The 14066-nt window shown below is 38.2% G+C and overlaps 1 protein-coding gene across 5 annotated transcripts in view; it reads left to right on the forward strand.

The window, feature by feature from the left end:
• NHSL1 (NHS like 1) overlaps nucleotides 1–14066 on the forward strand; it is a 262895-nt gene extending 248829 nt beyond the window's left edge. For all 5 annotated transcript variants that reach the window (XM_031964196.1, XM_031964195.1, XM_023503238.2 and 2 more), the window contains 3 exons: nucleotides 936–4304; nucleotides 4839–4971; nucleotides 9861–14066. In XM_031964196.1, coding sequence (XP_031820056.1) covers nucleotides 936–4304; nucleotides 4839–4971; nucleotides 9861–10593 — 4235 coding nt within the window. In that variant the 3' untranslated portion in view covers nucleotides 10594–14066. The remainder of the gene's footprint in view (nucleotides 1–935; nucleotides 4305–4838; nucleotides 4972–9860) is intronic.

Raw genomic sequence — 14066 nt, forward strand, 5'->3', positions numbered from 1 at the left:
CTCCCTGAATTTTTTTAAGCTGCTAGTCTTTCCTGGGAAACTGGAAAGCTTTACATTTAGTTCTCCTTATTCTTACTCCTTCATCACACTTCGTTTCTTGTTTTTAGTTGTAGAATACATTTATGTTCTCTTTGATGGTATATGTATAGTTTCAAGAAATGATGACAATTTGGAAAATTCTTCACTGGATTAGAACTTTGCTTGGCAAGATTTCATCTATTCCTATTCCTTATGCCCCACCAGAAGTCACTTCTTTCTGTCCATAGCACAACAGATTGCTATTGAAATTTTGAATGTCACCAACAGATGATTATGGTTTAAGATGGGAAGAAAATGTTTAAAACACAGATGGATCTGTAAATCACATTTTTCTTCCTCAGGAATGCCTTCTTATATATAATATTAATGATACTGACACTATTCATGCCAATATGCTTCACAAATGGCACTTAAATAATCAATTATGGCTCAACCACTTCTGGGAATGAGGGTCCCAGACCAGAAGCGACCCTATCTATAATCAGGAGAGCAAACTAATTCTCCTTATCCTGGAGGTTTAGAAATACATGTAAGGTTTTTTTGGTTTAGGTTTTTTAAGTCATCTGTGGGATATTTACTATCTTTATAGAATTTAAAGGACTTTGGTTTCTGAGATTTGTACATAGTGCTTAACCTATCATCAGAGAATTTGAAAATAAAGAGAAATAAGATAAATTGCATGACTAGCGCTCTTTTTCTTCCAGTGATTGCCAACAGATATTTGAAGTGCTTTAAATGTCATTGGTAAGAGAAAAAAAAAAAAAGAGGATATTTGATTAAATTGCCCAAAAATCTGGGCAAATGGTTTTTATATTGTATGTATATTAAGGAAAAGGTGATAAATCCAATTGTAATTTTGTTTTCAAGTAGTAATTGCTTTTCTGCTTTATCTCCAGCTACTGGCACTAGCCAGAATGACTTCCGTGGTCACTCGATGTATGTCCCAGACCACTACTCCACTTTAGGAAGGCTTGACAACTATCGGTCTGTCATTCAGCGTTCTGAAACCAGGGACTCCAGTTGTCAGACTGATGAAGTGAAAGTTGTGCCTCCTTCAATGAGAAGAATAAGGGCCCAAAAAGGCCAAGGTATTGCTGCCCAGATGAGCCAATTCTCCATCTCATCAGGGAACATGTCAGTGATGAGTGATTCTGCAGGAGTTGTGTTTCCTTCACGCCTCTACAGTGATGGAGGTTTCCATAGTCTTCCTCGCCCTGGAACAAGGGTATCCCATCATCCACTAGAATCACCACAGGGTCTTGTTAACCCTGCAGAAGACTTGGCTAATATTCTTTCTTACCAGATGGGTAAGTTGCAAGTTGATGAGAACCTTGAGCAAATTAGATGTATCCCAAGGCCTGGGACATTATCGAGGCCCAAATCTGAAGAGTTGAGGCATTATGAAAGTGAAAAAACAAGCCCAGCTTGTGTTGTTTCTCCTCATGCAACTTACTCTACCAGCCTCATAGCAAATGCCACAATTTCTTCATCATCAGAGGTTATTGCTATTCACACAGTCCAGAATACTGGACAATTGGACAGCAAAATCACCAGCTCATTATCTTATGCAAAGACAATGAAGTCCAGAGACAATCTTGCCACCACCAGTGCCATAAAAGATGATCATCAGTCTTCCAGTGGTAACTGGAGTGAGAGTAGCTCTACCCGACATTCACAGACCAGCAATGTGGTCATGATGGCATCCCTCTGTGGCTCAGATGTCTCTCTGAACACTCCAGGAAGCAAGGAGAATGGGTCCCGAAATGTTGCCTATAACTGCAGAAGCAATCTGAATTTTCTAAGTCATTCCCAGGATAGTGATGGCAAGAGTGAGTCTAGTTACTCAGGTGATAGAGCACATGGTAGCACAGAGGCCTGGGAATATAAAACCTTAGGTAATGAGAGGGCATCCCCACACAAGCCACTTTGTATTACTCCTGGCTACTCTACTCCCACTAGTAACAGGAGCAGCAATAGTTTAGACCAGACCTCAGTCAAAGAGGATGCAAATGCAGTTCGCTCCGACCATGATGGCTTCTACACTTCCATGCATATGGACTCTGTACTTAAATCAGGAAAACCGTGCAATAGCAGTGATGGCTTTGGGAACCCCAGGCACAGTGTGATTAATGTTTTTGATGGGAAAGCCCAGAAAAACCAAGGTGACCAGTCACAATACTGTGATAAATCTCTGCCACGAAACATTTCCTTAAAGAAAGCAAAGAAACCTCCACTTCCACCTTTCAGAACAGATTCTCTTCGAAGGTCCCCTAAGAAAAAAACCCAGCCCAATGGGCAGGTGCTCAATGAGACTCTGATTGCTACCCTCCAGCATTCCTTGCAATTAAATCTGCAGCGTAAAGATAGCAGTTCCCCTTCCCAGAGCCCCTGTAGTGATTACGAGGACCCATGGCTCCTCCGTTCCCGTAGCCAGAGCACAGTCAGCACAAGCAGCAGTATGGTGTCTGCCACAGCCCCAAACGTGTACTCTCTTTGTACAGTCACGCCATCCCAGAGCGACACAAGCAGTGTCAAGTCGGAGTATGGTGATCCTTGGGGTTATTATATTGACTACACTGGCATACAGGAAGATCAGGGGAAATCTGGAGGAATGTGTCCACCTAGTGCTGTGGCCCCTTTGTGTGATTTTTCCACCAGCCACCTCCAGGATGGGTCCAGGGCACCTATTCCACAGGGGTCTAGTGGACTGGCCAAACCAAAGAACACTTCCCCAGAGAAGTCTCACAGGGTCACTTCCCCATCTAGTGGTTATTCTAGTCAGTCGAATACCCCTACAGCGCTTACCCCAGTGCCTGTGTTTTTAAAATCCATCTCACCAGGAAACGGAAAATCAAAGTTGAAGCCCAAAGTGCCTGAAAGAAAATCCTCTCTGATCTCTTCAGTATCTATCTCTTCATCTTCAACTTCCCTTTCTTCTAATACTTCAACTGAAGGTAGTGTGAATATGAAGAAGTTAGATTCAGCCATTCCTTCTCTTTCTCCAGCACCTCTACATACTCTTGATCATTCCCCTCTTCCTCCTCCTCCTCCTCCTCCTTTGGCAGATGTTTTGGAGCCATCCACCGTGCAACACTCCCCCATTTTCCCTCCTCCACCACCAGAAATTCTTGCTTCTTCCTTCCTTCCAACTGATACGTGCTTTCCTCTTCCCCCCACATCCTTCAGTACGCCAGATTCAGCTGCTTTCTTGCCACCACCTCCTTCATCTCTTTTTCCCTCATCAGTTCCTCCACCTGCTCCACCTCTTGACCCCAAGTTGATGAAAGAAGCTTGGCCTTCTTTTAAAAAGTGTAGCCAGCAGGATTCTTCTTGTGCTGTATTAAAACAGCCTCTCAACCAGGAAGAAGCCACTAAACCACCAATGCCCCTAATAACCACTAAAGCATTACAGATGGTACGGTTGAGGCCTGTAAAAAAGCCCCCAGGAACATCAGGAGTGCAGCCAGGCAAACCAGCTTCTGAAACAGAATCTCAGGAAAATAATACTGTGGTTCCCCAGGGTCCATTAAAACCACCTTCTGCCTTGAAACACAGAGAGAGCCTCAATGGAATGGACAGCAGCAAAGCCCAGGATGTCCCTGTTAAAAATACTCTTTCATCTCCTGCAAAGGACTTGTGTTTGGGTCATCATAGCAGGGAAGCTGAGCTTTCCTCCCTTCAAAGGCAGGGAGATGCAGTGCATCCTGTACCATGCTCGGAAGTATCCTTTTTAGGAACAAATCCTGAGGAAGGAGTGCACACTTCTGGGCAGGATTTGGAATCTCCCAGCCTCAGGACTGCCTTGCACCAGGAGCAGCCCAGCTCTCCAAAAAAGACACATGGCTCCTCACCCAGCAGGAAACCACCTCCTATTTCAAAGAAACCCAAACTGTTCCTTGTCGTGCCACCTCCGCACGTAGATTTCACAGCAGAGAAAACAACCAAAGTGAATGAAAGTGTCAGCAGCTCAACCAGGGGAGAGGTGGTTGATGTGAATGGCAGAGAGGCAAAAGCGGGGTTTGCAGCAGGACCTGGTTCTGCCGAGGCAGACTTGGAAAGCTTGGTGCCAGAGGGAGGAGCTGCAGGATCCACCTTCCTTGCAGAAGTGCAAGTGGATGTCTATATGGTACAGCCTGATGCATCACCAACTCAAGGAGCTCCCAAGCAGGAGGAGCCAAGCATTTCAGATGAAGGCAGCAAGACAGAGAGCAGGGAAGACACTGATGGTAACTTGGGCAATCCCCCTTCTCTAGAGGATGGAAATAGTAAGTCTTGTTCTCTTTGTCCTTTTCTTTGCTAATGTGTAGTTAAACTCAATCGAGTTTGAGACTTTTAGACCTAGGACTAAGGGGCATAAGATTGGATTGAAATATGCACTAAAGTGTTGCCTAGAGTTTCTACAATATCTTGTAGAGGCTTCTAATTTTTTTTTTTAATTTGATTAAAAACAACCTCAGTCAAAGCAATTAAGTAGGGAATAGCTGGCTGTGTGGAGCATTTTTGTGCTGGTAGCTAAGTGATAATTATAAGAATTTTTTAAAAAATTTAAATGAGGCATTGGAGTTTTATATCATTCAACAGAAAAGAGCATGGGAATTATTAATGTCTGTCATACCCTCTCAGTTGGCCCTCCTAACCATTTTCCCTCTGTTCTTAGTGAAAATCATGCTATAAATCACGGTGCCTATATATACTCCATTCGCTTTTGCATTTTTTGAGTAGCAATAATTTTCTAAATTAATAGAATGAAATTCTAAATCATTCCTATGTTAAATATGGGCATTCTTTATCTTCTGCAGTTGGGGTATGTGAGGCTGAGATGGTATGTACTTCCCCTGGAGCATGCAGTAACCTTAAGGAAGATGGGAGTGATGAGGTAACAACTCCAAGTAGACCCAGGACCACAGAAGATCTTTTTGCAGCTATCCACAGGTACATAAAAATTGATTTCTTTTTAAGTGCTTATGATAACTTCCACTTTAGTCTCTCTAAATGTTTCAATCTATATTAGAAAAAATTAAAATCCATGAATCTTGCTTAGATTTCTGACTAATATCTCCGTTACTGGTAATCAAGATAATACAATTATGTTATATTTCTTGTGATCCAAAAAGCAAAGTTTCTCTTGGTAATCTAAATTATCTTTAAATTCTATGTTCTAAAATTGTTTTTTGAGGTTCTCTCTTCAGTATGTTTTGTGATTCTTTGCCTAACTAACTTCACTGTTGGTTTTGTCTGTGTCTCTATTTCCATTTCCTTCTTTCCCTCCAACTCCTTTACTCTCTGCTGCTTTTATGGTGCAGTTTGGGACAGAGATTCAACACATGCCTCCTGGCAAGCATGACATACACTGGCAAGTAACAACAATTGTCAGTCATATGACAAAATATATGACAAGAGCTGGATTATAAATTCTCATAATCCGGTCAAGGATGAGATGTGGAATGAGTGTCTTGATATCCTGTGGTTTGAATGAAGTTAGTATTTTTGGTATATTATTTACTTCCTGTCTTCAATTTTTTATTTTTAGTTTTGTGTCAAATTGATTTTTTTTTTCAGATAAATTTCAAGTATCCAAAAAAAAAAAAAAAAGCTGCTATCTTTAAACAGAAAGAAAGACAGCATTGTATGTTAAAATTGTATTTTGAGATGTACTGCTAGTGCCACCTACTGGACTCAGAGTTGTTGTTTTTTTTTTTAATTATTTGGGATACTTTTAACGAGTGCTTCAATTTTTGCATCTTTTGCCTGTACTTTTTGAAGTAAATATATTAGACTTGAAATTGTACTCAATATATCATTTTTTTTCTTGCCTCCTGATGACCCTGTATATCATAGTATTTTAGTAACTCCACGTCAATTGCCTTATTGTGCCTTAGAACAAGGAACTTCTATCAAATACATGTATTCAGTTTTCTGTGTGTAAATTGACATTCATCCCATTTTGGAGCACACCAAAATAATACTCTGTATACATTAAAGCAAGTGAGTAAAAGTGTTTTTAAAAATAATGAGAAGAGATTGCAACCCAAACTCAGATCTTCTCAATTGCAAAGTAATGCTTTTTCACCCATAGATCCAGTCATTAGCAACAAATTCCACTAGATATTAAAATTATCTTCTAACATTTCCTCTTCTCTTTAGTTACCAAATTCCAACCCTGGGAAATTTAGGAAGAAGCATACTCTGAATCTTTTAAAACCAGTGGCACTAATAACCAGCTCACAAGTCAGCAAAATACATTGAATCCAGTAAAAGGCTACAATTTTACTACTTAATTTGGATTTTTTCTGACCTTTAAAGTAATTTTAATTGTGCACTTTTCCTAAAAAGATGACATAAGTCTCTGGCATGTTTTGCTGCTGTGGACCAAGTTAAAATTCCAGCTCTATCTCTTGCTACCAATATGATCTCAGACAAATAACTTTATCACCCTGGATCTCAGTTTGCTCATCTCTGAAGTGAGAAAGTTGAACTAGATGCTTTACAAAATCTGTTCTAGTTCTGAATCTGTATTCTTCTCATTTGTTTTCTTGGCCTTAAGTAAGCACCAAAATAAAATGTTTCTCTTCCTAATGATTCATTTGCATGTGAAGATGTGAAAACAAGATTAAGCATTTGTTAACATTGTACAAATGTTATAGATACCTAAGTAAAAGACCAAATATATCCTTAGTGTAGTTTGTGATTAAAAAATCAAATATGGGTATTGTTAGCTTCAAGAGTAGCATAGCCATGCTGTAATTTATCAGCAGGAACAATTAGAATTCATCTAAATGATATGAATATAATAGTTGATACTTTAAAAACAGAATCCAAATTTTATATTGGAAGGAAGAAAGGAAAGGGGGGAAAGAAGGAAAGTAGGAAAAGAAGGAAGGAAGGAAGGAGGAGGAAAAAGAAAGAGAAGGAAAGATTGATTCTCTGAGTACACAGATTTCAAAGAAGAATTTTATAATGCCTATCAACCAAGTTTAGATTTTAAAGCCAGATGGAAAATAGGGCACCCAAGGAAGTGTGAAGTTCTTCACAATTATTGAAACAAATAATTTCTAAGCCAATATTAGCTATTTAAGTAGATTTTAAAAGCCATTTTGGTATTAATCTTTTTGTTGAGTTTGAATGGTTAGGCATTGGCTATTCCATTAATGCATTATGTTTTTAGTCTCTAAAAAATGATGCAATATTAATGTCTAGGCAGTAAGCAATCTCTGCTGTTATAAGTAAATTATTATATTAGGAAATCCTGATTCCTTTTAGCACACATTTATGTCAGGCTTTACAATTTATAAAACACTTTCTTCAGAACTATGAGAAGTCACTTTTGTATATCCATTTTATAGTTAAAGAAACAGAATTAACAGAAGTTGTTAATTCATGCTGGTCAAGACTCAAATCCAAATCTCTGATCTCAATTTCAGTGGTTTCCAACTATCCCATTAATCTAAATCAATGATTTAAAAACAAAAACCAAAAGTAGTAGATCTAGCTGTGCTTTATTTTAGAGCATTATGTAATCTGAGCAGAGAATTCAGTCTTGCTGACTATTAATTGACTGAACAATTTTAAGGAATATGAAACCATCACTCCTGCTAACAATGAAATGTTGTAACTAGAGAAACCCCATTGAAATTATTTGTGTTTTTAAAACTGTTTGAATAAAAAAAATTTGAAATATTATATTTCTTAAAACAGTTCTCTGTGAGAAAAATAGCGAAATATTATTTGAAATACATATATTCATTAGGCATATAAATAACATTTATCAAATAACAGATTAGATTTTGCTGGATACTTGTTGGAGAGAAAAAGCCTCTAGAAAGTGAGATCCATGATTTTCCAGTTAATTTAAGTCTGCATATCCACTTAACATTGTTTTATAGAAAAGACAATGCCACTTTGAGGAGACAGTGAGGAAGGAATGTGTCATTAGATAGTATAGTCATTAAATTCATGAAACGATGTTGCCCTATCATCTTAATGATCTCCAACAAGGGTTCTTAAAATTGATCTGTGTGTCATTAGCACAGTCTAATAAAGCCTTAGGCTTTTTCTTAGAATAATGTGCAGAAGGTAAAATCCATAGAATTGCAAAAGATGCTAATCATGATTGAAATATAGTTACAAAATATTTATTAAAAACAAATTCAGGGCAGCTAGGTCATGCCCTGGATGGAGTAAGGATGACCTGAGTTCAAATCCAAGCCCGGACACTTGACATTTATTAGTCATATGACCCTCAGCAAGTCACTTAACCCTGATTGCCTTGCTCCCCTCCTCTCTCCCAAACTCATGTATCCTAGGCTAATTGTCCTAAATAAGACATTGATCTGGGTTGGGGTTGGTCTTAAGCTTGGTTCAGGATTCAGGAATAGTTTTTGGACCACCTTGTAGACTATTAATAGCTTTGGACCAAGTTTAACGCTATTTCCCCCATATCAATGCCTTGTTCAGCACAATTAAATGAACCTTAGTGTCAGGTTCTGCAGTTCCTAATGTCAGTCCATTCTTGGTGATGCTCCCATTTTTGGCCACTATTCAACCAGTTTTTTAATTGAATCATTGCTTCTTCCCTGATTAAGCCACTTTTAAAAATGTTTTATCAAAGCTCTTTTTTTCCCAATGACTAAATCTCTCTCCTCCAATAAAACCTTCCCTTCTAACAAATAAGTATAATTAAGCAGAACCATTCAACACTTTATGTAATCAGAAAAATGTTGGAAAATGCATGTCTCATTATATATCTGTAGTTTATCACTAGTCTACTAAGAGGTAGGAAATACACTTCATCATCAGTCCTCTTAAATCAGACCAGTGACATTAATCAGAGTTTTTTGAAGATTTTCAGTGTTATTTTACTTTAGATATTACTGGAATACTTTTCCTCTCCCCATTTTCCAGCTCTTTGGTTTATAAGAATGTAGAGACGATATTATATAAGCACCAAATACTTGCTTGGTAGCCATCAATAATTTTTGCACCCTCCTCACACCACCTTCTTCTGTTCCACAGAGCATGCAGCAGTAGAAGAGCATTGTGTCTGTTCTCCTTAGTTATTGGAATTTTAGGGTGGAAAGGACTTTCCTGATCATCTATTTAAGTTTCCTGCCTGATGTTGTATTTCAACCTTGTGTTTAACTATTACATTACAACAGTTCTTGATTTACACAGTAAACATGTTACTAAAACTAATCCCCTAAGCCAGAACTCCAGAGTAGTTAGGAACTTTTAGATTAGGTGCTGAATTCTGGTATGGTCCAGTAATTTCACATCTGTAATCCTAAGAACTGGCTTCCTGTCCTGGTCTTGCCTGGAAACCAAAATGGAAAAGAATTGGAGGAGGAAAGATGAGATGATTTGCATTATATTAGCATGAGGCTCAGTTATATGTAATTTGAATAAGAAATTTTTTAGTATTAAAAAAAAGTGAGATTTAAGTTAATGTTTGAATCCTAACACTGCCATTTATTAGCTTTGTTAGCTTGACCAAACCAACTTAATCTCATTCAGTCATAATGTTCTCATCTGTAAGAAAGGGATAGTAATATTTATCACTTACCTCACAGGTTTGTGGTAAGGATCAATTGAGATAATACAGGGTGACCCAAAAGTCTTGTATATATAAGACACTTTGTAACCATGAAACCATTACATATATATGCATACTTATTCACCTATATATCTGCTATTATTATTGTTATCAAAAAAAACCTCAGATGACAGTTTGAGTCTTCAGTGACTGAGAATGTCTTGTTATTGATTGCTACCTTGTGAACCCAAGTAGAATAACTTATTTTAATACATTTGTTCTTACATTTCAGATCTAAACGGAAAGTCCTTGGCCGGAAGGATTCTGACGATGATCATTCCCGAAACCATTCTCCATCACCCCCCGTGACACCCACTGGTGCAGCCCCCAGCCTGGCTTCCCTTAAACAAGTGGGATCAATACAGAGAAGCATTCGTAAGAGTAGCACTAGCAGTGACAACTTCAAAGCTCTGTTGCTGAAAAAGGGGAGCCGGACAGATGCCAGCTCTCGAATGTCAGCAGCGGAGATGCTGAAAAATACCGACCCAAGGTTTCACAGATCCAGGTCAGAGTCCTCATCAGACACCCCTGACAGCCCCTCAAGCTGTTCTCCAAATAAGAACAGGAGGGCCCAGGAAGAGTGGGCCAAGAACGAAGGCCTGATGCCGAGGAGTCTGTCCTTCTCTGGCACAAGGTATGGCCGGAGCCGGACGCCACCTTCTGCAGCAAGCAGCAGGTACAGCATGAGGAACCGGATTCAGAGCAGCCCTATGACTGTCATTTCTGAAGGGGAAGGAGAAACAATGGAGCCCACGGAGAACAGAATCCATCGGACTTCAGGAGTTGGGAGGGAGAAGGAAATGGATGGATTTACTGGGAACCCAATGGACACAAGTGAACTTCCCTATTCTGAAGAGCAGGGCTCCGAGGAGGCCCAGGCTCCTAACCATTTAGATGCAATGGATAAGGCAGATAGTAAGGTTCTATCAGCACAGTGTAGAAGTTCTTTAAGGGAAGAGAGTTAGGCTTCGAGGACAAATATGCTTTCCACCTTCGTGTTCCATGTAATAGGCACGTTGATAAGGTATGGGTACCAGGGGTACTCCCAGGGTGAGACCATTCACTTTGCTGAGTGTTGATTACACTCTGTGTTTGTGCTGAGTGCCAGATCATTGCTGGTTCCATATGGTAGAGGAAGATCTATAGGACTTACATGGTGTCTGTGCCCTCTGGCTTAAAAGCAAGTAAAAGCTTAACTTCTGAAAGTCCCTCTGGGGAGCACTTTTCCTCAGTGCTGGGCACGTAAAGGTCTATGTGCTTTTGGGGAGTCTTTTTCTTTTAATTAGTGAGAAAGTGTAGGAGCAAAGAGGTAAACCTAGGTAAACAGAAAGCTTCTGGGACATAATATGGTTGTTGCTTTTGAAGTATATTTATCCAGTTTAGTGAGTTCCATAAGCAGGAAAAGTCCACAACTGTTGAGAGGTGGCGGCATTGCTAATTCAAGAACCAAACAAACCATGTGAATATAGATGCATGCGTGCTTTTGGATTTAAGCATGCCATGGTTAATACAGAAAAGCTGGTAGAGAGCTGGAGTCATTAGTTCAGGTACTTTTTTCTGGGGGGAAAAAAAAAAGATTTTTTTTTTTCTTTTTTGTAAAAGTGACAAAAGTGTGTGAAAATGGCACCACTAAAACTTGGTGTCTGCTGCTATGCAGCCACCTACTCATACAGCCTTCAGCCTAATTTTTAGAAGGTGTGTGTAGTTTTGAATGAATTTCTTCCTTGAATAGAAATTTAGACAACCTTGGAGAAAACTGAAATGATTTATTGTAAATATGCAAAAAGACTCTAGTGGTAATAAAAGAGAAGAATCAGAATAAATGACATACTACTAGAGTTGGAATTTTCTGTTTATAAATAAAATTATTTCCAAAATTAAATATGAAAGCTTGCACTACAAAATTGTGGGTGGAGATGTTCCCTTTTAAAACTCTATTTTGCCAGAATTTAGTTTCTGTTTGGCAAATTTCTCATCACTTGAAATGTCAATATTTGGTAACTTTTGGTCATACCAAAGAATAAGTTATGGCTGTTTCTTTCTAAGCTGTCTGTAATATTCCTTTTTTAAAATAACATAGAAGGGTCTATCCTAATTGTCTTGTATATTGGAAACGATACTTAGAAGAAAACACAGTTCTTTTTAGTAAAGGAAAAATAGCTGGAATTGGCATGTTGAATTGAGCTCTTGAGCCATATTAGGAAGTTTTTAAATTTAAGAACAAAAGATTTTATACTAATTGGCTTGTGCAGTTTTTATATTGTCTGTAAATAACTAAGGTTGTTAATTACATTTTTAATCTTCCCCATCTTAGAACTTATCCATTTTTAGTATATAGGGGAAAGTATTTAGATTTATTTATTTTAGGGAAATATGCTTGTGACCCCTACCTCTTCCACCTTCCCTATCCTTTGAACTCCTATGTTAGTCATGTAAATTCAGGACCTTCACTAATAAAATCTTTAGCAGAGGGATCCAAGGGATCTATGCTGTGATACTTAGCTCAAATAAAATGAGACAGCCAATTGTTATCTTGTCTTTTATATAAAAATATCTTTTTGGATCTGCACTAATGTTTTTACATCTCTCCAACATATCTATCCTAGGCACTTCATAGTCATACCAGGAAACCCAATGTGTTTTTGAGGCTAGCCTAAAGAATGTGTTCAGGCTTCTTCTGTCTTTTGTAGAATTGTTTTATTTCAAGCTGAGAAACCATCAGGACCTGATATTATTCAACAATAGAAATGCTTTATGATATTTCCACATAAGGCATAAGGGTCCTGTAGTCTGAATACTTAGAATGTTCCTATGTATGATAAAAATTATGCAATCTTCTGTAAGATCAGAAGTGTCTGAATATTGGAATCTACTACTTAATAAATTAACTACCTTGAAGGTAAAGTTGATAACAAACCTCATTAAGAGATTGTCAGATTTTTAAAAATTGTACAAAAATGCTATTTAAACTTGCTTTAATAAAAACAAAGTAAAGTAATATTTTAACATTTTCTTCCTACTATGTGTTGGTCACAAGATAGTGAAATAATGGGGCAAGTTGTACTTTATACACTCATCAGATGTTTTGCTTGAATGAAAAAGTGAGAACAGCAACTGAGACCAGAAGATTCCAGTGGGAGGCAATCTAACAATGAGGATCCAGAAAAGGCCATAAACACTGGGTTGATAGGTGCTATACATTTGGGAAAGAACAAATAAAATATTATGTATAACAAATATAAATAACATATGGAAACATTTAGCCGCACTTTGCTGCTTCTGCTGAGACAAAGGAATCTTCTACAAGTATATAGAGAATTTAAGACAACAAGGACCTAGGTTTAATTGATGTTTTAGGTATGCTGAGAAGGCAACAAAGTGTGGTGAATAGAGAACTGGGATCAGGGCTGGGAAGGCTTAGGTTTCCACTTCTGAATGATACTGACTTTTTGATACTGGACAAGTAATAATCTTTACAATGTACTGAGCAGGAACTCTTGTGTGTGTGTGTGTGTGTGTGTGTGTGTGTGTGTGGCTGTGTGGCTGCAGAGAAGCTGTCCACCTACTTTGGTATAGTTATACCATATAGCTGGAAATTTTCTATACTTGTAAAATCACAAGTATAGTCCTTAACCCTATCCTAGATATTCTAAGATCTTCTCTGTAGCATTGAGTAGCTAGCTTCCTGGGTTCTTGGTTATCTTAAGAACATCAAACCTTTTTTTTTTTTTTTTTTTGTTTTTTTGTTTTTTTGTTTTGATTTAGTGACGCTAAAATTGGACAAAGACAAATCTGACAACCCTCTCCTCCAGCATTAAGACCTTTTAAATGCCAAATAGTCCCAAATTGGTCCTGTGGTTGTGAAAGGTTCTTCACATTGAATTACAGAGAACAGAAAATCATAGGGCTCTCCAAGAAAAGCTTAGAATAAATGACTATTTGACATATCACTTGAATAATAGGGTAGACATCACTAACTCAGTAGCGCATCCTCTGATCTCTACCCTAACCACTACTTTTAAAGAATAATTTGTTATCTCTTTTGCTTCTTACAATGACCTTTTACGAGACTAGTGGTCTATTATTCTCATTTAATAGATAAGGAGCCCGGTTCAAAAATTTTCAGTACCTTTCTAGTAGTCACTCTTTAGCAAGGGCTGGAAGTAGTATTCTTTCCCAATTCTTCACTGGCTCCAACCTTAGCTTTCTACCCTTGTGTCATTCTGGGTTTAGCATGATATTTGAAATCTATCCATTAGATTGGGGATGTTTTGGTGGGACTTAATGCTAATCATTTGTACTCAACTGACATGATAAATTACAATGGCAGGAAAAAAGGCAACACCAAGGATGCTTTTTGCTCTCACCCCCAACTGCCTCCCACACATATGTGTAAACACAAACTCCTATTCTCATCCATAGGCAATCCATTACTAAA

This window comes from Sarcophilus harrisii, chromosome 4, assembly GCF_902635505.1.
Source record: "Sarcophilus harrisii chromosome 4, mSarHar1.11, whole genome shotgun sequence".
NCBI lineage: Eukaryota > Metazoa > Chordata > Mammalia > Dasyuromorphia > Dasyuridae > Sarcophilus > Sarcophilus harrisii.